We start from the raw sequence: 25,880 nt of genomic DNA on the forward strand, positions 1-25,880 counted from the left end.
CTGGGGACTTTCTGGCCTTGTCTCACACATTGAGTTTGAGGACACTTCCTATCTAAACGATAACAGTCACGAACTGGTATTGACAGGGTCAGAGACCAACTTGATTAGGAGTCAGGAACTCAAAGAAAGTGCCTCAGAGATCCAAAGTTTGAGACTGGAGCTAGAAAAACAGAGTGTGTTTCCTTTGATTTTTTTGGCTTAGTTTCCCTGAGCTTATCTGTGCTATTTTGTTCTGTTTTCATAATGAGCCCACGCCGTGAACACCGTCATGATAGGGACAGAGCTTGGGGTCAGTTTTCCTCCTCATGCTGATGTTCTACCCCTAAAATGCAGATTGAACCATAGATGTCTGTTTAGCAGTTTTCTTATTTATGTAATTTCATTATTAATGTAATGGTTTGTCTTATCTGACCAGTTGTATAGCCTTAGGGATGGCAAGCAGTGTTGGTTTATTTCACAAAGACCTGTATGCATGGTTATCAGAATGAAAGCTATATGACACTAAATCTTGAGGTTTAACTTTTGTTTTGTGGCCATTTTATGTGGCAGAAATATTCAGTTCCCTTTCAGTTCAACTACTGAGAACAGTAACCCAGAAATCTCGGGTGCAAGATTCAGATCTTACAGGCTTCACCTGCATTACCTATGACATGGAGATTGTCTCACCTGTTGGAGCTCCCAGTTATCAGTGCTCCTGGCCATACTACCTGTAGGGCTGGGACTCCCCAAGCCACACAACATGAACCAAGAAAGGGTCCTAGGAGGACGCCTTGCACATCAATTCTACATATGAGATGTACTCGTTCTTAATGGACTTGTCATGTCTTGTGAAGTTATATTTGCCTTTAAATATGATGTCTCTGGCACCGTCACAGTTACATACTTGACTTACTCAATTATATTCTGGTTGGAAGAAGGACAGATTCTAGCTCATTATAAACCATGAAAACCTATGTTTAAGGAAAGGTGTTCACAGATTAGTGAAGATACTTTATTTATTTGTCAGTAAGTTGTAGCAGAAACCCAAAATGATCAATATATGTTGTTGCATTTATAGCATGATGGTGACGATGATGATGGCAGTGGTGGTGATGAAGATGATGGTGGTGGTGATGATGATGATTATCGTGATGATAAGCTTTGCCCAATAGTTTATTGACTTGTCATCTGTTTTAAGACTTTTTAAAGGATCTTTCTAATGAATTCTAAAGGATTAATTGGAACAAGATCTTACTTAAAGAATGTTTCATTCTAATTTTTACAAGCATAACCTGTTAGATCAAGCATTAGAGACTAAAAAAGTAGAAAGAGGGCTTTTTGTGACATGCCAATCCAAAATGCAGTGTTAGCTTCAATTAAATGTGTTTCTTGTAGTCTAGGTAATAAATCCTTGTTTTATTGATCTTGGATTAGTAACCAGTCCAGTTTCTCCAAGTTGTCTGATTCTGATGTAAATGAGTTCTGGAAATCCTGACCCAGTCCCTCCACAGTCTGAGAGATGTTCATCGGTGATGATAACATCAGCTTCTTTAGGGCTGCCTGGAAACAGCATCCTATTTTCTATTGTATCAAGTGCAAGAGTTCCCCGGGAGAGTCCGTTAATCAAGGCATTTTGATATTTCTTAACAGATAACGATAACTGTTCCATGGCCCTAGCAGGTTTTTTGTTTGTTTTGTTAAGCATGGGAGAAAAATCATAAACTGCCTGTTGGTGACAAGGCTGATTAGTCTGGTTAGATGCTCATTATAAGCAATAACATTGAAGTTGAAGCAATTTTCATATATGGAGTTGATGACAACCATCAGCACATAGAAATGACAGTAGGAGCTCAGAGAGATGTCCTGGGCCTTTTCATTTATCCTTGAGTGCAGACTAGGGTTACCACCACTGAAGTGGCTCCCTGAAACTTATAAATGGATTTAAAATAATCCATTGAAACATACTTTATATACAAAGATATGAAAAATTGTGCTCTATATGTGCAATAAGAATTGTAATGCATCCTGCTGTCGTGTATTTAAAAAAATAAAATCAATTAAAAAAGAAGAAAGGAACAGTGATAGTCCATAAACTGTAGCAGCTGTTAACTCCTTGGCTGTTAACTCCTTGAAGAATTCAAAGTGAATTCTTCAGGGTTTTTTAAAAAGCTGGTTTCCCCTGCCTTTTAACCCCCCCGCCTATTAAAAACTTAAAAGTCAGCTGGGAAACTTGAGAAATGAGCTTCTGCTGTTAATTTTCCCTGATGTAGTTGTTTGAAATAAAGTTGAATTAGAGGAAAAATAAATGAATAAAATAAAATAAACCATTGACCAAAAATAAATAAATAAAAATAAAATATAATAAGGCATTGGCCACTGTCATACCACTCTCCAGCATGAAGGGGAACATGCTTCAGTCTGGAATGAAGGGTCCCTGGCTGCTGACGCTTGATCATAATGACACTGTTTCACTTGTAATGAAGTGGAAATTTAGCTTCTCTTTTTCTCACTTGTCAGATCTTTCTGTGCTGGATTCTTGGTAAATAGTGCAGCTCTCACCACAGTACTCAGCTAAAGAAAAATCTGCAGAATGCTGTACATTTCCTAAGTAAGAAGAGAAATCTTTGGAGGCTGGCAAACCCTTTGGGGGGTTACAGATTTTTTTGGTGATAAACTGATAAAGTTTTTTTAAAAAGTCTGTATAGGGGCTGGAGATGTGGCTCAAGTGGTAGCGCACTCGCCTGGCATGCGTGCGGCCCGGGTTCGATCCTCAGCACCACATACAAACAAAGATGTTGTGTCCACCAAAAATTAAAAAATAAATATTAAAAAAATTCTCTCTCTCTCTCTGTCTCTCTCTGTCTCTCTGTCTCTCTCTGTCTCTCTCTCTCTCTCTCTCAAAAAAAAAAAAAATCTGTATAACTAGGGTGTGTACATTTCTGGAAAGGAAATTTCAAAAAGACCTATCAGGAGACACAAGATATGAATGTGAACCCTGAGTGGATAAAGACAATTCATAACTTTTGTGTAGTTCAGAGGGTGCAGAGTGATAATATTTAAAATAAAGAAACAACAGCAAACCCAGCAGTTATGAGGAACTCTAGCCTCTGCAGGAGTGAGGATCTTTTAAGTATTAATTTTAAAAAGTTAAGTGATTAAAGAGATTGACAAAAACAGCCTAAAACTGACATGACCTCACTGAAGTAGAAGTTTTTTGGTGATAAGAGAAGCCTGGGGTATGGGCACAGACCATGCTTTACATTTCCACGTCCAATCAATTGTTTCTCCAGAGACAAAATTCAGTTCTGACTTTATTCTTTATGTACATCACATTGGTAACATCAAGAATTCACTAGTCTTTTCTTACTTTATAAGTAAACTCATCAACATTAGGCAAACTCGATGAAGATTTTAACGTGTTTCAAATGTTTTCTTCAAATTCATTATGTGCAGGTATTAGAAACTAGGGAAATAAGGCCCACTTCTTCTCAAGCTCTCTATAACTTATTGGCCTCCCCACAAATGTCTTGTATTATTTTCTTTCACATTAACACACAGATAGACATTTTTACCTGAGGCTTTCTACCTTGTAAACAAAAACACAGCCCATTACTCACAGACACACTCACATTACGTACCTGGCATAGCAAGGCAGGCAGACTGCAGCCCCAAGATCTCTAGCCCATCCCTCACACCTGGGAACCTGTGGCCTTGTGCTGCAAAGGAGAGCCAAGGTGCTAATCAGCTCATCTTAAAATAGGGAGGAGGCCCTGGATCACCCCAGTGCACTCAACAGGATCCCAGGTGTTCTTAAAAGTGGAAGAGGGCGAAGGGGGCAAACAAGAGGGTCAGAAAAATGTGATGTGAGGGGGATTCAAACCACATTGTGGCTAGTTTCAAAGATGGAGGCCGAAGGCTACCGGCAAGGAATGCAGTGCCCCCCAGAGCCCAGAAAAGGCCAGAGAGCAGACTGCGGCTGCAGTGCCAGGCACACAGCAGCCGTGCCCATTCCTTGACCTTGGCCCAGAAAAGCCCCTGTTGGACTTTTAGCCTGTGGGACTGTAAAATAGTAAATCTGTGTAGTTGTAAACTAAGAAGCATGTGGTGATTTGTTATGGTGACAATAGAAAACTAATGCACACCGCACAGGTTGTTCCTCTACTTGTAACTTTTAAACAATGCACCCAAGTTGTTTCTTCAGACATGGAGCAGACTCAGAGGTAGGTGTGTGAGATCTGGAGCCCCACCAGTGTTGCTCCCCCCTCGTCCTCCCACAGAGCCCTGTTGTCTGCCCGAGCAGCAACACAGATGCACACGCTAATGAGGGCAAGCCTGCTGCACACCTGCAAGCCTTTGGAGCATGTCTATGTGTGCCTGTGCATCTGTGTTGAGTGACCAGCATTTTAGAAAAAAGAGGACGTTCGAATTTCTATCGAGAAAGTTAAATGCAATAACAGTAGAGTTTTCACAATTGTATAAGGTTAAGAAGAGCAAACCCTTTATAAAACAGCAGATATAGAATTCAGTGTACTTGAACACCTGTTTACTTTTAACATTTTAAATAAATAATGTGGGCTTGTCTGAACTAAAACCAGAATTGGAAATTTAAATGGCTTATATTAATTCACAAATGAGGAAGTAAACCTTATCTTGTATAAAATAGATCACGCTAACAAAAGATTTATAACATTAAATGCCCCACTAGAAAATGTGGAAAAAAAATAAAGATACAAATAAAGAAAAATTTATTACACAATGAAATCAGGGAGGGGACACATCTCTGTTTTACCCTCAAATTACCAAACTTGTCTAATTTTTGCAAGGGTTTGCCTTAGCTAAAAATATAACGTAACTCTTTCTACCTTAAGTACCAAATATTGAAACCTCTTCAGATGTCCTTCAGGGTCCTTGAAGAGTCTCGGAACTATTTTTTCCTTGCCTTTGCCGATGCGACGTCCACTTGTATTCCTTTGCTGCACAGTTTTTTAACCTAGCAACCAAGGCCATTAGTTTAATTCATCACTCACCAACTTTGCATTTCCCCTTACGAAAAGCTTTCATGAGACAATTGTTTTTCATAAAGGACAAACAGCTGAAATCATTCTGAGAGTATGTCTTCACTGGAACGTTTTTAATTCTCTGATTATAATTTTACATAGAAAGAAGTAATTGTTTACCTAATCCAATGAAACCAAGGATTTCCATTTAATAAGCTCACCCAGAAAATATAAAAGCTATGCCAATCTCTTGACACATAAAATGTTTATATACACATAGAAAAAAGAGTCCCACAAGATCCTTAGGCAAGCTGGAGAATCCAGGGGAACTTACAACTGTGTTTCTCCCTATTAAATAGCTGCGACTTTCGCCATGCTTGTCCAGCCCAGTGTGGGCCCAGGGGGTCTACTCTACGATTTACCAACACCTTATTGTTATTTCACAAATATTTTTACTGCCCTTACATTTACCTGCAGTTCTATGGAACTACGCTAGTTTTTTTATTATTGTGAAATAACTATAGAGTCACAGGAAATTGCAGACACAGTGCAATCTCACAGTATACGCCGTGTCCAAATTGGTCTGTTTCACTTAGCACAGTGCTGTTGTGATCTGTCTAGAAGGCACCTGTATTGTTCCTTTTTAAACATTTTGTATTTGTTCTTTTCAGTTATACGTGACAGTAGAGTGTATTTTGACATATCCTATATACATGGAGTATAACTTCCCATTCTTGAGATTGTGCGTGATGTGGAGTTTCACTGGTTGTGTATGTATGTATGAACACAGGAAAGTGATGTCCTGTTCATTCTACTGTCTTTCCTATTTCCATCCTCCCTCCCTTCCCATTCATTCCCTTTTGTCTAGTCCAAAGTACTTCTGTTCTTCATTCCCCACCCCTTCTGCATATCAGAGAGAACATTCAACCTTTGTTTTTTTTTTGTTTGTTTGTTTTGGGGTTTTTTGGGGGGAGACTGGAAGGAGGGTACAAGGGTTTGAACCCAGAAGCACTTAACCACTGAGCAACATCCCCTGCCCTTTTTTTTTCTACTTTATATAGAGACAGGGTCTTGCTGAGTTGCTTAGAGCCTGGCTGTGTTGCCGAGGCTGGCATTGAATTCGTGATCCTCCTGACTCAGCCTCCTAAGCTGCTGGGATTACAGGTGTGCACCACCATGCTCGGCTGGCCTTTGGTTTTCTGGGATTGGCTTATTTCACTTAGCATGATAATCTCCAGTTCCATCCATTTACAGGAAAATACTATAATTTCATTCTTTTTATGGATGAGTAATATTCCATTGTGTATACATACCACATTTTCTTTATCTATTCATCTGTTGAAGGACACCTAGATTGGTTCCATAGCTTAGCTGTTGTGAATTGAGCTGCTATAAAGATTGATTTATCTGCATCATTAAACAGCATATATTGTTTGTTTTCACTCAGTAATATTCCATCTATTTTTGGTAGAAAAGGAAAATTTCCTGCAAGCAGATCCTTCCAGATAGTTCCAGAGGTCAGAAATCTCCAGACTAGTCAGAAGAGATTTTTCAGATGTCAATAAGCATTCAGTTTTCTTTTTTCAATAACTAACAATACCATCTTATGTGCTTCACTAACTTGGTCTATAAGCACATAAATCAGTTTTGAAACAAATATTTTGCTTATGCTCTCTCCTCTTTGACCACAGATTATCTGGATAGGTTAAATATTCTTATAGTGCATAAATGACTAGTTTTTATAACAAATTGAGCTCCAGACATTCCCCAAAAGAGAAAGGAGAGATAAAACTGCCCACTTGCTGTACGTAGAGCTGCAGCTATCCACAAAGCATTGCCAAAGACAATAGCTTTCCACTGCAAAGGGGAGAGAAACTCTACCCACACTTATGTACAGATACCCACATAGTTATCAACCCTTCACTTTTACTTCTTTATTCATTGAGAAAAAGTAAACTCAGAGTACAGAGAGGATGGGGAGTGATATAGGAGGAGGAAGCACCGTCACTGTGACCCCAACAGCATCTGGCTGATGTAACTATTCAGAAACTCAGGAGTCTATTGAAGACTTGCGACTTCCAGGGAAAGGCTTATGCAGTAAGTTGTGGTTGATTTTGGTCCATATCAGCTTTTACCTCAGCAGTAGCTGCACATCTCTTATCCCTTGGCCCTCAACCCTGTGACAGGCAGCTAGAGCAGCTTACAGGCAGCTTCCAGAAGCTAGGATTGGCACAAGGAACCCCCGTCCACCAAATATTGGAGATCCATGCTTTCTACTGATACCTGCTTCTGATCACAGAGAGGCAGGCACGTGCACACACACCAGGTGCAAGCCCCTCTTTAGCTGACATTTCAAGGGATTTGGGGTTTTTTTTCTTTTTTTCTTCTCTTAGAAGCCAGTCATTAAAGACTAGGATGTTTAAAAGCAGCTACAGAAATTAGAAAGTCAGTGTGCATGCCCAGGGAAAGAGGCAGGCTCAGAAATGTCTGTGAAAGCTTAAGTTTATACTTCAGGTTACTCCACAGTACAGAGAACACCTACAACAATTAAAACAAAAACAAAAATGTATTAAATCCTGGGAAAGGGTAAGTATCTGATTTCCAGAGTAACAACATTATTAGATTCAATTTTCTATAACAAATTCATCATCATCATCATCATCATCATTAGGGTTACAAAGAAATAGGGAAACATGGACCATTTAAAGGAAAAAAATTAACCAACAGAAAATCTCCCTGAGACAAGCTAGATGGTTGATATACTAGACAGAGACTTTAAAACAGTTATCTCTAAGATGCTCAAAAAATGGAAGAAGACTCAAAAAATGTCAAGAAAATTATGTGTGAACAAAATGGAAATATCAAAAAAGATACAAAATTGAAAAAAGAAACCAAAATGAGAAGTACAATAACTGAAATGAAAAAATTAAAGGAAAACTAAAGAGTTCAAAGGCAAATTTAAGCAGACCAAAGAAAGCATCAGCAAATATGAAGGTCAGACCATTGACATGATTGAGTCTGAAGAACAGAAAGAAGAAGATTCCGGAAAGGGGCCAATTCTAAGGGATCTGTGGGACCATCAAGAGGACTCACAGTCACAGTGAGAACCCAGAAAGGGGGAGAGAAAAGGGTAGAGAGACTTTTAGAGGAAATAAGGTCTGAAAACTTACCAAATTTGATGAAAGGCATAAATATAAACATCTAAGAAGTTCAATGAAATCCAAATAAAATCAGGTATTTTGCAAAAACCCATCATAATCAAATTGTGGGAAGATAGGGAATCTTGAAAGCAGCAAGAGAAATAACTCATCTCATACAAGAGATCTTTGGGAAGATTAACAGCAGATTTATCATTACAAGCTACAGAGGTCAGAAGGCTGACATATTCACATGCTCAGAGGAAAAACAAAAAGACCTTATCAACCCAGAATCCTGTGTTCAGCAAAATGTTCCTCAGAAGTGAGGGAAAAATTAAGACATTCCCAGATAAGCAAAACTGAGAAAGACCATTAGCACTAGACCTGTTCTGTTAGAAACCCCAAAGGGAGTCCTGCAGGTTGAAATAAGAGAACACCAGGCAGTAATTCAGATTCCAAGAGGAGTGAAAGATCTCCGTAAAGGTAAAGACGGGCAATTATGAAAGCCAATATTATTGTAACGATAGTTTATAACTCTAATTTTTATTTTCTACATGATTTAAGAGACTAATAAGCATAAGGAAGAAAACACTTATTAGTCTACAAGCTATTTTGTGGTAACTTTGGTTACAGCTACACATTTTGTTTTCTACATATGTTAAGAGGCTAATGTATTTTAAAAAGCCATTATCAGTTTGTGTTTTTGACATGTAATGTTCAAAGGTATAATTTTGTGACATCAGTAACTGAAAGGGATAGTGTGTCACCATAAACAATCAGGTTTTGTATGTTATTGAAGTTAACCTGACACAAATTCAAAATAGAGTGTTATAGCTTTAGGATGTTGGATGTAATTCCCATGGCAACCACAAAGAAAACAAAGAACTTGCACAAAGGAAAAGGAGAAGGGAATTAAAAAATCTCACTACAAAAATATCAACTACACACCAAAGAGACAATAATGCAGGAAATAAGGGATTTAGAGAACAGCAAAATGGCAGGAGATAAGTCCTTCCTAATTGGCAGTGACTGGATTAGACTCTCCAACGACAGGAATCAATCATTTGCACACAAAACCATGATCCAAGTACCTGTTATCTGTAAGAGACTAACTTTAGATCCAAAGACAAATAGATTGACAACAGGGTATTTATGCACCATATTATAGCAACATTATTGACAATAAAAACTCAATTGTCCATCAATAGATGAACAGGTAAGTGAAATGCATGAGGAAGAAAGTAAGTTCTGACAAGTTACATGTGGGTAAGCCTTCAGGACTCGGTGCTCGGTGAAATAAACGACCCAAAAAATAGACAAACAGTCTATGATTCCACTCCATGAGGCATCTAGAGTAGTCAACTTTATAGACACAGAGAGTAGAATAGGGGTTCCAGGTGCTGAGAAGAGGGGAGAGGGGAAATTAGTGTTTAATACATAAAGTTTCAGTTTTGCAAGAGGAAAGGATTCTGGATATGGATGGTGGTGGTGGTTGTACGATGATATGAAGGTGCTTAATTAATATTGCTTAAAAATTGATGATGTGGTACATTTTATGGTATGTGTTTTTTATCACAATAAAAAAAGAGTTAAATAAATAAATAAATAAAAAACTTCAGAGTATCTCAGCAAAAACTCACAGGTCACTCCTAGCAGCTCCAGAAACAGAAAGGCCAAAGAAGCACCAAGGACTCAAACACAAAGGAGCTGTGGTGTTCCTGACCCTGTGTATTCTACCTAATCTTTCTTTAAGAAAATATATTTTCTCAGTCAATTTGAGACATTTAAGTTTAGGGTAGTGCACAAGAAAGATCAGCTAACAGAGAACTGTATCAATGATCAAAAGAAACACATAATCAGTGTAGGAAGGAACTCAGGGGACTTTTCTGTTGTCTGACACCTTACAAAGCATAAAACCATTCCTCAAAATTCCTGCTTCCAGTGGGGGGAGCTGAATGGTAGCATGCACATCAATACCAGAAACAGGCTTAGTTCAGAAATAGAAATAGAGTCACAAGCAAATACAACACACAAGCAGAAGCAGTCAGAAGACAAAGCTCTGTCCCCCGTCATGAAAGCCCCCACAGCCACACCTCAGTGAGCACTGTCTGTGGGCAGCACGGTTTGTTAGGTCTCCTGAGTGAGTCCACTGGCTACCTTGGGGTGTCCATAGCTCTGACTAGAAGACTACCAGCAAGACGCATGATAAGGAGAAAATAATTTTTACTTGTAATCTGTGAAGAGAGTCTGAATTTACAAAATGGTTTTGCTGAGTGCAAACACATGGATTTGGAAGAAACCAGAGCAAGTTACAAGGCTGTACTTGGTCTATCGCTGACAGAAACACAGATTACAATTCCACATGATTACGATACCTCTAGTAGGCATCTCATATCCGTACCACCAGAGTCATAGATAAGGTGCTCTCCGCTAGAGACCAAGCACTGCAGAAGAAACAGCCTCAGGGTTCGCTGTACTGGAAACTCTGTAAGATGGAGCAACCTGTCTGGTGGGGATGGTGGTGTCAGGCTTTGTTTTGTTTTGAGGCTTAGTTCAGAAGTAAAGAGCTTTTCTCTCTTACAGTGTGGCTCGTGTAGTGGATCATGGGAAGCATGTTTACTCCAAATAGAGGCAGGACAGGGTGTCCTCTGTGCCTCACAAGCCTCTGTCGTTTGAACCTGATCACCTGCTTGTCTTCCGATAGGATTTGGCTGGGCGGTTCTCTTATGTATCTAGTATAATGTGTCTTGGCTGATTTTGTACTCAATGGCGGAATACCTGAGACTGAGTCAGGTATAAGGACAGGGGCTACATTTTGGCTCCCTGTTCTGGAGGCTGGAAAATCCACCCCTGGGGATCCACATCGGGTGAGGGCCTTGGGCTACTTCCAATGATGGTGGAAGGGGAAGGGCAAGCTGGCCCCTGCAGGGGTAAAACTCTCAAGGGACAGCCTCCCTTTGTAACAAGTCACTCTTGCAGAAACTGCTCCAGCCCTTCAAGAGCGAGAACTCATTCAGTCCCGAGAGATGACATTAATCCTTCGTGAGAATGGACTTCGTGACCTCAGTGCCTTCCAGGGGTCTCATCACCTCCCAAGACTGTGAGGGTGGAGACCAAGTCTCAACCTGAGTTCTGATGGGAACAATCCATGTTCAAAACTAGCACAACTAATTCTGCACATTTTCCTTTGAGGGAAAAAGTAAAATTAAATTCACTTATTGGGCTTTAAAGTTCTCTTTGGTTTTCACTTCCCACTTCACTGGCAAGCTGAAAACCTCGAGTCATCCTCCCTCCATTACCTCAACTCTGCATTGGACTCCAAGCCCGTGGACTCTCCATCACGGTGATTCTCTTCTCCAGCCTCCCGCGGCCACCTCTTAGTAGTCACACATCCACATCATTTGGATCCTGAAGTCTTGTAGTGGCTGTCAGGTGGCCTCTCAGTGTGAGCCATTGTGAGACTGCAGTCTGTAAAATTGTATTATTTTTCAACCAGACAAAGTCCAGAAGAAGAGGGAGTGGTCGTCCACCACCTGAGTGCTGGTGCCTGGGCCATCACCTCCTCTGCCTCGTGCCCGGCTCTACCCCAGGGTGATCCCTGTGCTCCACGTCCTGCTCTGCATCCACAGAGTGTCCCCATGCCCCGTAGGGCCACTGCTGAGCTGCAGAGGCCTTTTATGTCCCTGGGCCCCTGCAGAACCTCCAACCTGTTCCCCCTCAAGATCCCTACAGAGATAGTCACCACCTGTTGTCCCGGCCACTCCATCCTTAGCCATAGCAGAACCTGGCCTCTATCATTTCTCTCTCTGAAAAGAAATGGTTGGGTTCAGTAACACATACCTATAATCCCGGCAACTCAGGAGGCTGAGGCAGGAGGATCTCAAGTTCAAAGCCAGCCTCAGCAACTTAGTGAGGCAAAGCTCTTAGCAACTCAGTGAGACCCTATCTCTAAAATATTCATAAAGGAGCTGGGATGTGGCTCAGTGGATAATTACCCCTGGGTTCAGTCCCCAGTATCCACCCCCCCCCCCATAAACAGAAAGAAAGAAAGAAAAGAAAAGGAAGGAGACAAAGAAATCAACAACTTGACATCTTGATGGTGATAAGCTGTGAAAATTAAGGTCTGGCCCACTCTCTTTATTATGAAAGGGAGTTAACTCCGTTCACCTCTGAAGAAATCTCAGGCCTCAAGGACCCAAAAGCCTGCACGAGGGTTGGAGGAAGGGGACCTTGATTCTTGTTTGATAAAGTAAGAAAGTTTTTTAGCTTTTTCCAGTATTTAGAAACCTGTGGAAAAAAGAAACAAGGGGCCAGGGACAGATACAGGGGACAAGCTCCCTGAGTTGCAGTGCTGATAATATCTGCAGTCAACAGCTTTATCAGCAGGGATGAGGCCACATGCTTCTCCCACCTTCCGTCTGACTGCTGAGAACTTCCTTCTTCATGCCCCAGAATCTCCTTGTTAAATAGTGCCTGGCTGGCCCCTGACCTACAGAGCAGTCCTCATCGTCCACCTCCCGTGTCCGGCCTGCCCTAACAACTCCAGTCTACCCTAGTGCCTTTCTTCCTTGAACTGATGTCATGAGCTTGCCACACAAGGTGACTTGTGGCTATGAGCATTCTACGTTCCATTTTTCCTGCCCCTACACCCCAATTAGCCTCAAAGTTTCTAAACACTAAAAAGAGCTTTAGAAGCTTTCCTGGCTACCCAGATTCCATGTAAAGGTCGGATTCAAATTCTAATGAGAGAAGATAGCATTTTTGAGCACATACACAAAGGTTAAAAAATAATGATAAATAAGGTTCACCCTTAATATAATTAGCAAAGTTCTTCCTCATGGAATGATTTTTCTCTCAGATGGTAAAAAAGTATAGACTAGAAGGTATCTCTCTGGATAAGCAGACTACGTGAAAAATCCCCAACCGCCTAGTAGAACATCAGTGAATTTTATTAGAAATATCAGAAATCCAACAATTCTGCTGCATTTCCCAGGTGGCTTAAATAAGAGTGGCTTCTGATCTTTGTCACATCGTGGGTCACATGGACAATGACAGTGTTTGCACTGCACCCTGAGGTGAAGGAAGAGGCTGCTCAGCAGGGTTCCTGCCACCTGAATATGACAGGGACAACTGTGTCTCCTCCAGGGCTCAGGGACTGGGAAGCCCTGATAAAACTGCACATTCAGGTGTATCCGAGCTCATTTGGTGGTGACAGTAGCAACCAAACTAAGAAACGCTGCAGCCAAACCTTGTCCTGTCCTCATTTCTGCTTTCAACATTGTCCAAGGTTATAAAGCCAGTCTTCCATGTGGTCTTGAGTGTGAATGTCGCCATACGCACGGGGATTGGAATAGTTTCAATACTGTTGCCCTTTCTCTATCATTTCCCTTAGAGAGAGATAGATAGATAGAGAGAGAGAGAGAGAGAGAGAGAGAGAGAGAGAGAGAGAGAGATATCTCACTTTTGTGGATCTCAAATGTATCTTCTCATGGTTTATGGGATGAATGGGCTGAGAGGAGGCCCTGCATGCTGAGTGCTACGGAAGTAAACTCTTAGCCCAAGGTCAGTCTGGTCCAATGACAGAGAGCTAAGGCAAGTTGCTCAGAGGACTTTCCATGTACAGATTTCTTCTCCAAACTACTGTGAGTGCTGTCATTAGAGAAGAAATATGCCACATGTGGGAGTTTTCAGGCTAACCAGTTTTGTCAGATGCTTCCTCTGCCATCACCAAGTGGATGAAGACACTTTTCTATTTCAGTAAACATCAGCATTTTCTGTCCACACTAAAATAAGCCACTAGAACACAGGATAAAAGCAGATACCAAAATTACAAGGGCCTGTGTTTTATTTATTACCGCCTGGAATTAAGAAGTTGCACATTCCTAAGGGGTTCTATTTTCTGGCCCCAGGCTCTGGGCACTAGAGAATTTAGCAGCAAATGAAAGAATCATTTACAATATATGCTGGAGGTAAAAAGTCCACATGATTTTGAGGAGCTAGCCACACATGTCTACTAGGGGATAGAGGACAAGTCAGAAATATAATTCTGGACACTTGCCAATTCCACCCCCCAAATTTAAGAACAGCCAACTTTGCTGCAGGCACTCATTTACTCACTTCCATAAATAAATTAAAGAAACAGAATTGGAAGCTGCAGGTGGGATAAATGAATTGTCTTGCCTAAACTGCTATGTAAACTAAAATGGCTCTATAATTATGTCATTGTAAGTACCCTTATCATCAGGAGTAACCACATTAATAATGATAAAGTGAATCAAGGAAGCAGAATTAGATTTTATTTCTTGTGCAAATAAAAACATGTCACATTAGTAAACATTGGGGGACCCATATAATAAAATCCCATCAGGCAAATCCCAGAGAGGCAAGGTTACCCTGATGGACCAGGTACAGGTACGTAGTTAGATAGCACTAAGCAACTTCTCTGTGCTATAAAGGGGTCAGAACTCACATGCATGACCATATTCTCTATATATGTGTGGCTTGACTCCTGTTCAGTAGTACAGGTCCCAAGATAGCTCCTGGCAAGGCATTTTGGGGGTTCTTAGAATCACATACATTTTTTTTGACTTCTGTGAATACACCAGGTAGGAACCTAGTGATAGCTAATGTCTAGTGAGTCCTGCATCCTCATTAATCCCTGTGTCAAATGTACTCCATACATTTACTCCTTTAATTTTTAAAATATCTTGTAAATCAGGTATCATTGTCATTCTCCTTTATAAAAATGGAAAAAAAAAAAAAAACAAACTGAAGCTTAAATGAAGTGACCCATGATTCATCCTTGATGTGTCTAGGACCAAATTCCAGGCGCTCACCATGAGGAGATTCAGTCAGCCTTCCACATCCATGCATTCCTCATGCTTGGATTCAACCACCTGCAAATCAAGATACTAAAAAAATCAAAAATTTTTTTTTTTAAAATTGCACCTGTACTTAACATTTACAGATGTTTTCTTGCCATTATTCCCTAAACTATACAGTGTAGCAACTATTCACATAGCATTTACATTTTGTTAAGCTAAAAGAATCTAAAGATGACTAAAAATACAAAGAAAAATGTGCATGTGCCATTTTATATAAGAGACTTGAACATCCAGAGTTTGGTAACCATGGGGCGGAACAGGAGGCTTCTGGAACCAACGTCCCATGGGTTCTGAGGGAGGACCTCTGTGTTCTCTGTGTGCATGTTTGAAATCACCCTATAGTCAACACTCAGAGGTGGGAAAGTGACACTACTGCGTCAACCTGCCTCTCTTCTTTTTTTTTTTTCCTGAACCTTCTTTGTCTGCTTGCCCTCTCCTCAACTCTTCCCTCTGTTTCCTTTTCCAAAGGCAAATACGCCATGCGAGACCTGGTCCACAGGCTTCCCGGAGGGAACAACAGCAACAACGCAGCGAGCAAGGCCATGTCCGACGACACAGTGACCGCCGTCTGCTGCACCCTGCACGAGGTGATCACCAAGAACATGGAGAACGCCAAGGCCTTGCGGGACGCAGGAGGCATCGAGAAACTGGTCGGCATCTCCAAGAGCAAAGGAGACAAGTACGTTGGCTGGTGGCGTCCCACCTCCGCAGGGGCAGAGTTGGTTCTAAGTGTGCCAATGGATAGCACTATTGATTGCCACTCAAAACCATTTTTCTCTCATAGTCAAGGGGAAAAAAAAAAGGCAAATGGTTTCCAGTTTTCCTTCCTCACCACGAAAGCTGATCTCACTGTTAATTTTGATTTGATAAATAACTTGTGAGTTGGCGATGGCCATGAAATTGGAAAGGTAGAACTGACATTCCAACCCTCATGCTAGTGTGTTGCAAGAGACACTCGCTTAACCTGGAGGCATGAAGGACTCTTCATGTTACTGTCCTTGTATGGTTGCAAGTCCAGGCATTGACGGACCTGTGCCCCTTCAACTCTCATAATGCAGCATCGACAGGGGAGAAGACAGCGAGAGGCAGTCAGAGGAAACTCAGTCCCAGCCCACCACCCCGCCCTACAAGCTGTGGTTTGGGACAAACCACTTAATTTAACAAGTCGTTATGCCCATATTTTGCAATCTAAAGCCGAGGGGGGAGCTGTATAATATTCTTCCAGAAATTACTGATAATCAAGCCCAAAAGGATGAGCAGAAATTTCCTAGCCTGAGGAAATGGTGGGGAGAAGGGAGAGCTTTCAGACAAATGGAATAAAAAGAGATAAGACGGGGTGTCAAGCAGCTGCACTGCCACAAATGGGAATGTTTCCCTGTGTGATTGAGGAGCCAAGGGTATCTTAGTGTACACAACTAAAAAATATCTCCACCAGCCAGGGTGTTAGTATATCAGAGAGCTGTCAATTTTTACAGAAACCTGCACCAACCTTAATTAAATTTTGCCTCCTGGAAGTCCCTCAGTGTAATCAAAGAAGATTAAAAGGGTAAACCTTTTGTTATTAAGGGTCTGTCTGCTTCTAGACTTTTCATTCCTTTACATCTAAATGCTAAATAATTTTTCTTTCATTATTAGAAACTGTGAGAAATGCACTTGGAGACTTTCTGGAAATGCTGTCTCATTATTTAACTTAATTCAAGATGCTACTAATGTGTTTCAGAGATTTCAGTGTTTCTGTTTTAAGCACCTTGAGAACCTATTTGGAAATAGGTTCAATCAACAATTCAGCATTAGAATTTGAATACTTTCCTGTATCAGATAGAGAAGGCCCATGGGACTTATGCAATAATGGTGCAGATTGTTGGCTTGAATTATAACTATGGTTGGATGGATAGACAGACAGAGATACTGTACGACACCCTCCCCAACTATACTGCATGATGACTTGTTATGCAGCAATGAAGGGCACAGAGTCAAAGGACATGGATCCATCAATACCTAGACTTGTAACCATGCAAGGGACAACAACAAGATAACCTGTAGGTATGTATGTAAGTAGGCAGGGAGATAGCTAGATAGGTAGGTAGGTAGATAGATAGACAGACAGATAGATAGATCTTATGATGTTGTGCATACACTACAGGTATGTGCTTTTCTTTGCATAGTTTCAGTAGGTGCTTGGGATCTCTAGTTGGAGTGCACAGAAACACTCTAACATTTTGTCTACGTCCATGAGGCATTCAAAGATTGAAGTACTTTCTCTGAATTTTAAGACTAGGGAGTTAGGGAGTGATACTCCATTCCTTCCCGTGAGCTTCTCTACAGAAGTGTGCCTCACTTTTGGAACCTTATAGAGAAAAGATGCTTGACTCAGTTCTATGGTCAGAGACAACTGTTAGTCAAAATTACTAAAAATCATTTGAAGAAACTGTCTGTGATACAGTATGTATACTTGCTGCCAATACAAAAAAAAATGGGCCTGTTATATCTGGTCCTAACTTGATTATTATTAATGGGAAGGTATTTTCACTTGAGATGATCTCACAAATGTCCTTTAATTTGACTAAAATTTTCTCCATGGCACTTGTCCTGTCTCATTGTTCCTTGATCTTCTTTTCAATGTCGACAACCTGGGTTTCTGAGTTGCACAGCAAGTGTTGAACTGGACTGAATTATGCACCTTTTCAGTTGTATTTCTCCAGCTTAGGAAAGCTCATCCATTTTTCCATGTTGCCAATTTTTTAAAATATATACATTGATTAATTGAGGGGGTAAAACAAGGATTTTATAATTCCTCATTTCCTATCTATCTGCACTTCAGTTTTGTTATTCTTTTCATTGCCCAAGTGATTCCAAGAGAATTGCTCCATATTTCAGCATGAAACTCACTCAATTCTATCATGATAGGAGACATTGAGATTCCCATCACCTTCTAGCGATATTTTAATAAAAGAGAAACTCTTTATTGACAATAGATTTTTTTGGAATTGGGAATGATTTCATAACTGGAAATTATAGGAGTATCAATTCATACCAGGTAATTATTAAAATACTTGCAAAAAGTCCACCCTAAATTATTATTTTAAAAATTATTTCCAAAAATAAATTTAGTGTAGATCTGATTTTCATTTGAAATAATATTAGAAGCCACAGGCATTAAAAGCATGCCTAGCTATGATCCTCCATTTTATGTATAGATCTGTTTTATGTCTAAATATATGCAAGCCTAAATATGCAGTGATATTAACCAGGCTGGTGAGTTGGCCATCACCATGTGATTGCACAACACTCACTGAATCTTGGGAGCACAACCAATGGGACTGGGATCCTGCTGCTGGCATGACTGTTCAGAACAGTCATGCCAACAGCCACAACAGCTGGGCATCTTCAGCCACCCCTGATTTGACAGCTCTGGTGAAGACCAGACATTGTGTAATTGTTATTAGCTCTTGTATGACTCTCATACTCACCATTTTGAAGTCTTGATATTGTTCTTTTCACATCATTTTAAACACCCATCATGGGCATTCTATCATGTCTATTTCAAAAATAATATTTTTTTTCGCTTTCAACAGTTGCATAGGAAATAGTATTGAATGTGTTTCTGTCTTTTGTCATAAGACAGAAAAAGCTATTAACAGTCTCAACTGTTACTTGTCAGAAAAGAACTCTGTATTGTGGCTTGGGTTATAATCACTTGTCACATTAAAAGCACTCAATGTTCAAGTCCTTCAATCAATACTCATCGTTTTTCAAGTAGAAGTTTATATGATACCAGTCTAGCTGATGAATCAAAATTAAGTCTTAAAAAGAAGGCAATGTTTCTTTGACCTTCACATATTATTATAACACTATGATGTATTGGCATTTTAATTAAGAAGTTAAAAACTGCTATTTGTTACGCATCATAGTCTCTTTCTATTTTATAACTAGGAAAGAAGTGGAACTTAAAAATTACACTGTGTCAGAGAAATATTTTTACTGAATGTTTCAACTACACTATTACTACCTAAATTTTAATATAGTTTCCTCTTACGTTGCTTGAATATCATCACAGACAAATACTTCCCCAACAATGACAAAATGCAAAAAAAAAAAAAAAAAAAACATAGCATCTAATCTTTGTTCAGCATTGATTATATAAGAATGACAGGTACCTTTATCTTTCAAACCACAAAAAGGTCTAAAATTCGGTCTTTAAGTCAAAGGAATTTAAAATTTCATTTGGAGCACAATACTATCATAAATTTTGAAATAATTTAGCAACAATTCATTTAAGGAAAAGAAATGTTAAAAATTGGAATTTATAGAAACTCTATATTTGTTCTCTTTAATTCCTTGATGTAACTAATGTGGCCAAAGTTGAATTTCATCTCAGTAATCATAGCAATGGCTGTTACACTTGCCCTTTGGTGAATGGATGAAGAATCCTCAAACTAGGTTGGTCTAAATGACAAATGTGAAGACCTAGGAAAATAGCAGCCACTTTCTCCACCATGTATTGGCATCCCATAATTTCACTGTAAAATGCATATCCTCAGAATATCTATTTACTTCAGCTCTCAACTGAAAACTCATCCTGGCCCATCTACCATCTTCCTATTTTGTTTCAAATACCCATTTTATTTCAAAGGCATCTTTGGTTTTAATTCAGATATTATTGCTAGCCACTGCAACCAGTCACCTTCAGGAGTGGTTATCACATTGGAGTCTTCATGAATGGTAATATCTTGCCGAACACCAGGAGTCAGCATCCACATGAGGCAGGAGTCCCCTGATTATCGACCATGGGCCACATCCTACCAACTGCTTGTTTTTGATAAGTCACATTTATTACAACACAGCTATACCTATTTGTTTAAATATGACTCCTCATGTTCCAGTTACAGTTAAGTAATTGTGACCAAGATCACAGAATATTTACCATCTGACCCTCTGCAGAAAAAGTGAGCTGACCCCTCAGATAGACTCTGTAATGATAGTCACTAAAATAGTGCTCTGGTTGTGAAGCCATCCTGTTAGTATTCAGAATGCCTGAGTGGATTAACTTAGATGAATTCCTGAGTAGCTTCCATGACCACAGGTCAAAGTGACTTCCAAGAATTCAACTGAATTAAATTGACAGGAATTTATTAATCTAATTTGTGTTTTGAGATTCAGATTGGCACTGAACCTAAATCAAAATATCTAGTTATGTTGTCATAGGTATTTCAAAGGCATGACTTTGAACGCAGTTGACAACTTCCTGTCCAAATATTTCTGTGACCTTGGTTTCTCCCTATGCACTATGGTCCAGAGGCCAGAACTTGAAGTGCAGGTAAGGCTTTATAGATTCTTACACAAATGTATTCCTCTGCACCCAGTCAGAGTGTGCCCACTTCAGCATTCACTGCCTATGGCCTCAGCAAGTGTGCAGTCAACGCTGGTACGCTCTCATGCCCCAGTGGGACACTGTTCTCTTATTACCAGGTGTTCCACAAAACTGCCATCAGAACTCCTGAAGCTTGTCCTTTCTGTTCACTGTTTCTTTGCTCTATTCCATTTTGTAGTCAAACGCTAAGTCTGCATTCTGACCACAGGCCACTGTTCCTGTGTTTGCATTTTTAAAAACTCTTTGCCAAATTGTAATTTCTTCCTACCCGTCACCCTCATGGATGTGTGATGAGACCACGGATGGGGACTGGTACAAAAATCCTTTGCACTCCCCAGGCAGAGAAGAAAAGAGCCAGCAAAGCTGGGAGGAAGTCCATTTTGACCTCTCCTGACATGTCAGGGTCAGTGCAAGCCCAGCTACCACTCTGATTGCATTTCCTGTCTTTCCTTTATCAGACACTCTCCAAAAGTGGTCAAGGCTGCATCTCAGGTCCTAAACAGCATGTGGCAGTACCGAGATCTGAGAAGTCTGTACAAAAAGGTAAGGTTTGCTTTACCGACTTGGCTTAGGAGCTTCACACAGGCTCTGGATCCAAAGACTCAGTGTTTGGCCATAACAAAAGGCATCTCAGATATGGACAGCACTAGTCCAACAGCCTCCGTAGCCAAAATGTTACTGAAACAAGAACATCAATGAAGATGCAGAAACAGGACCGCCATGTGTCCCCTAAATACTCACCAAGATCCATGAACCTTTGGGACTGGACAGATCCACACTCAGAGAGTCTTACCCAAAGTTGTCTTTTTTGTTTCCATAAGGGGTTGTGATTTTTTTAATTTTTAATTAACGCATAGTAATTGTATGTATTTGTTGAGTACAGTGTGATGTTTCCATACATGTATACCTAATGTAATAAGCAATTCAGGATATTAGCTTATCCATCATCTGAAATATTTCTCATTTATTTATGGTGAGAACACTCAATATTTTCTCTTCCACCTATTTTGAAATATGTAATATTTTTAATTATGCTAAATCACCTTACATAAAGAAGAAAATAGACCTATCTTCCTACACTTTTGCATTCTACAATAGACTAAAATATAATGAACTCAGGGATTTTTTTTGGCAGGGGGGAATTATTAACAAGTTTCAACAAGTAATTTTGGAAAGGAGACGGAAAAAAATTATAAAAAGCAATTCAGGCAGTCAAGTGTCACAGCCCAGGAACATGGATGTGAACTCCGCCCCAGCAGTGTGGCCCCTCCCCCTGGCCCTGAGAACCTCACCACTTTAGTGCCCAGAGGGAAGGAGACAATGGTCCCAGTGTCCACCGGAGAACTCAGAGGGGCTTGGCCCTTGGGGCACTAGGTCTGTACACCTGTTCAAGGCAGTAAGCGTTCATATCATGCCTCTGAAGACGTCTTTACCCATGAAATGATTCGAAATTAAACCTGAAGAGAAAAATGCCACATCCTAGAGATTTTGGTTCTATGCCTCATTTCCAAATGCTTCTAAATAGAGGGTACTTTTCCTTTCTTTCTTTTTTTTCTTTTTTCTTTTTTTTTTTTTTTTTAGTGGGGAGAATACTCTAACAATATCTCTCATAAGTTGTTGTTTTGCCAAGCAAATGTGGGTAGTTAAAATTTGAGCTAGTGAATGGGAGTGGAGAACATGGATATACAGGAAGAAAGCAGTGCCTGGATCAGATGGGGCTGGGGCAGGGCACAGAGGCTTCCATGGCTACTGCCCAAAGCACCTGTTTGGCCGTGTGGAGAGGGGAGAGAGCCAAGGTCGTCACTGCCTCCTTTGCACCCATCAGTCTTGCCGTGAAACCAGCTCCTTGGGCCAGATTGTGAGGCTGACTCAGCAAGAGTCTCTTGTGGGGAGTGAGACCCATCTTGCCAGTAAAGACTTTTGTCTTTTTCTAAACCAATGGGAAAAAGGACATATTTAATAACTGGCTCTACTAAGTTATAGTCTATTTCTAGATTTCCCCAGGGCCTTCCTACTTCCCTTAAGCATCCATTACTTTGCACTTTAAATTGATAAAGTTTAGCTTACATATTTTTCTTTCAAAGTTTTCCTGTTCCCCAAGAGGTGGTGTGTCGAAGTTAAATCACAGATAACAAAATTAAGTGTTGAGTGTTGAAGATTAATTGCATCCTTTTCTTTGTATTTTGCATGTTAGGAGGAGCAAATGTTTTGGATTCTGTTCTGTTTTGCTTAAAATTCAGGTCCCAGCATCCCTTCTGAGTTCCTCCCTGGACTCCTCCAGGAGACAGACGTCTCTCCCAGGAAGGAGTCCTTGGGCTAACCAGGCAGCCAGACATGAAGAACATGTTAGAAATTAGAACGAAGCTGGTGGTTCTGAGTCAGTGGTTCCAGAAGCTCAAAGAAGTATTACTGCCTCAAATAAACCACTTTCCCTGGGATCCTCCATGCCTCCTCTGTGCACAAATGCACCTGCTCATGCTTTTGTGCACTGGAGGGGAACAGCTTTTAAAGATGCCGCATGCTATTTGTTAAATAGGAGTATGAGGTTTTTACTTTAGTTTTTTCTTTGTTGATAGTACAGTTCAAAAAGTGTAATTGTCTTTCTATTTCCGTGAAAATAAGAATGTGTTGACAGGAATTTAATGGACCTTAAATTCAAGAGCTAAAGAAAGTTTAAAATGTGCTTCATGTGGGAAAATTCAAGAAAGATAGGCTAGAGAAATAAATAAATAAATAAGTTGACCCATGATTTAAAGACGTTGAGAAAGAGCTGTTGTTAATCATTTCCAAATTATGCAGTTGTGAAATGAAATGAGGACCTTGGTGCTCAATGTCATAGATGCTGTTAATAGCAAAGCTCAAAATTCAAAAATCTCTCCATTTGAAAAGGTCTTTGGGTAAGAAAACCAAGCTCATTTATCCTCATGAATTGTTTTAATCATCAGGGAAGTGATCTCTCTTGTTCTTCATTGACAATTTACATATCATCAGAAAAAGGTCAGATTCATATCTTTTAACTACCCACACTTCAGATTTATTTATTAAACACCCATTATGGGCTGAGCAAAGGAAGAGTTCCAAAGGAAACTTAAGATATGGATGTAGCCACTGTGAGTAAAAATGAAAGATGTAACAATTACTTGAGATTTTGTTAGATCCTGAATTATATATTTCAGGTTTTAAAGAATGGATTAAGGGAAGGAAAATTATAGAGCAAAGTCTTGAAGAATGTTTACAGTGTGCATAATTAGGAGGTGAGAGGTAAGGGAGTTATGGCTAGAGGAAAACTATGAGGGGGAGATGGAAATTGGAATGACAGCCGCGTGTGTCGGGGACAGAACTCAGACCCATCTGTCACTGACCTCTTCCCTTAGACCCAGGCACAGAGGCCAGGGACTTTTAGTTCTAGCTTGTCTACTTTATTATTTACCTCTTAGAGGACTAATGTGTGGAATATTCTTCAGGCTGGGTGTTGTTAATTCCTATGTTTGGAGCCCAAACACATTTGTATTCTCTGACCCTCTACCTGAGTAAGACCTGGCCTTCTGGGTTTGTTCCCCGCAGGGAAAATACACCATTGCAAAGAACCTTATGACATGCAAGATAAATAGTGTGTCACCTTTTTGAAGTCCTTAAGTTTAGCTAGCCACAAATAAATCTGCATAATATTCTTGCCACCTGCATCATCTTGGAGGCTGTTAGCCTCAGGAACTGTCTGCAGGTGGGGGCGAAGATGAGCAGGAATTCAGAAGAGCTTGGCTTTCCAGAACCTCAGAATGTCACTGACAACAGGAGGTGCTTACATTTGACCATGGTTGGGGACTGTTGGAATGACTGGGTTAGTGGGAGATAGAATGTAGAGTTGGGGAAACCACTGGTACCTGTCCTTGTGTAAATACTGCAATAATCTGTCAGATCATCAAGAAACAGTTCAATTGGTTGGAACCTATGTCACTCTAACAGAGTGACTCAGAACTTCAGAAGCTCCATCTAAACAGACATCTTTCATGGAACTCTCACAGACTGCACCTGGGCAGACAGTGGCCTGGGGCCAGTGGGTGGTCCTTGCCTGTCTAGGCAGAAGAGGGAGAAAGGTGGGCAAGCAGTGGGGGAACTGCCGAACTCCTGCGCATGCCCCCGGAGCTAGATCTCAGCCCTATAGCCACGTCCAGCTGTACAAGAGTGGCGGGAGACAAGGGAAGCCAGGACGGGAGAAGGAAGGCCATCTTGGTTCCAGCAGTCATTTCGTTTTGTTCAAATATTTTTAATGCCAATTGCCAGTATGACCTAATGAGACACATTATTTCATTTGAGGGCGACCAAGGTAGCCAGAACTTCTTGCTTATTGTAAGCACCGATCTCTTTATCTGCAGGTTTTTCCCCTAAAGCCATACTGAGCAAGTCTCATTTTTCTTCTCTGTGTTGGCCTTCCTGGTTTTGAAGCTGACCTCCATCTCTACCAGGCCATTCCTTCCCAGACATTGCTGACAGTCTCCAGAAAACTAAATAACCTCTTCAAATGGCCTATGGCAGTTCTACAAGCAGAATCTTCTCTCTAGGTGGCTGGACATGGCCTCAGGTCCTGGAAGTTTGGAGGCCTGAACCTCCATGACTCACTGCCTTTCTTCTGCTTTAAGAATCAGAGATATTCATTCCTCAGTCCCTGCACAGAGACCAAGCATGTCTCCTCAACCCAGCCCCAATCTCCCAATATGAAGGAAAAAGTATAGCACCTTCCTTGCTGGGTTGCTGATCGTCTCAGGCGCAGCAACAGCAGTCACCAAAGGGCTCTGTACACTGGGAACTCATGTGCCCATGGACATTGCTGCTGATCCAAAACATTTGTTCATGCCATTTTGCTGACAAATGCTGTCCCTCCCATCCTGGAGTTTTGAAGCTGAGGGTTTTATTTTGTCATTGTCACCATCACTATTCATTTCCACCAACATTTTTATGGCTTATTTCCCCTTTGGTTCTTCTACAGTCTCCTCCTGTCCTCAGATACTGGAGCAGTGCCCCCTTCCCACAATCTGTCTACTAAGCATCTCCGTCGGCCATCCATATTGACCAGAGTCCCAATAGGGAGAACCTTGCCTGGTGAGGTTTAGGGAAACCAAGCCAAAAAAAGGGTTTTATAACATGACAGCAAAAGCTAGTTTCAGAAGTATTTGGTATGCTTCCATTCCATATTAGTGCTGAATTTGTGTGGGGGTGGAGGGGAAGGCCAAGTATGCTGAAGACATATTAGACTAGGGATCATGGTGATGTCTAGGGTTAAATAATTCACAAGTGCAAGCCAACCATGTTTCCTTAGTCAGAGGCTCTGCTGTGATCCTTTGAGCTTCCAGTTTGAACACATTGTGGCAAAACAGTGTCATTCACAAAAACGATCTTCTCCTAAGTACTAGGACAACCGATTTCCCATAAGGTCTCATGATCCCTGTACTACCTTCTCCACCCTTTATGGGCTCCTCCCTGTTCATTTCTTGAATTTTGACATCCTCAAGGACTT

At 40.7% G+C, this 25,880-nt stretch overlaps 1 protein-coding gene across 2 annotated transcripts in view; it reads left to right on the forward strand.

Moving 5' to 3' along the window:
- Positions 1-25,880, forward strand: part of Ctnnd2 (catenin delta 2) — a 361,255-nt gene that overhangs the window by 296,260 nt on the left and 39,115 nt on the right. For both annotated transcript variants that reach the window (XM_076856215.2, XM_076856216.2), the window contains 2 exons: positions 15,466-15,676; positions 20,827-20,911. In XM_076856215.2, the coding sequence (XP_076712330.1) occupies positions 15,466-15,676; positions 20,827-20,911 (296 nt within the window). The remainder of the gene's footprint in view (positions 1-15,465; positions 15,677-20,826; positions 20,912-25,880) is intronic.

This window comes from Callospermophilus lateralis, chromosome 5 (genome assembly GCF_048772815.1).
Source record: "Callospermophilus lateralis isolate mCalLat2 chromosome 5, mCalLat2.hap1, whole genome shotgun sequence".
In the NCBI taxonomy this organism is placed as follows: domain Eukaryota; kingdom Metazoa; phylum Chordata; class Mammalia; order Rodentia; family Sciuridae; genus Callospermophilus; species Callospermophilus lateralis.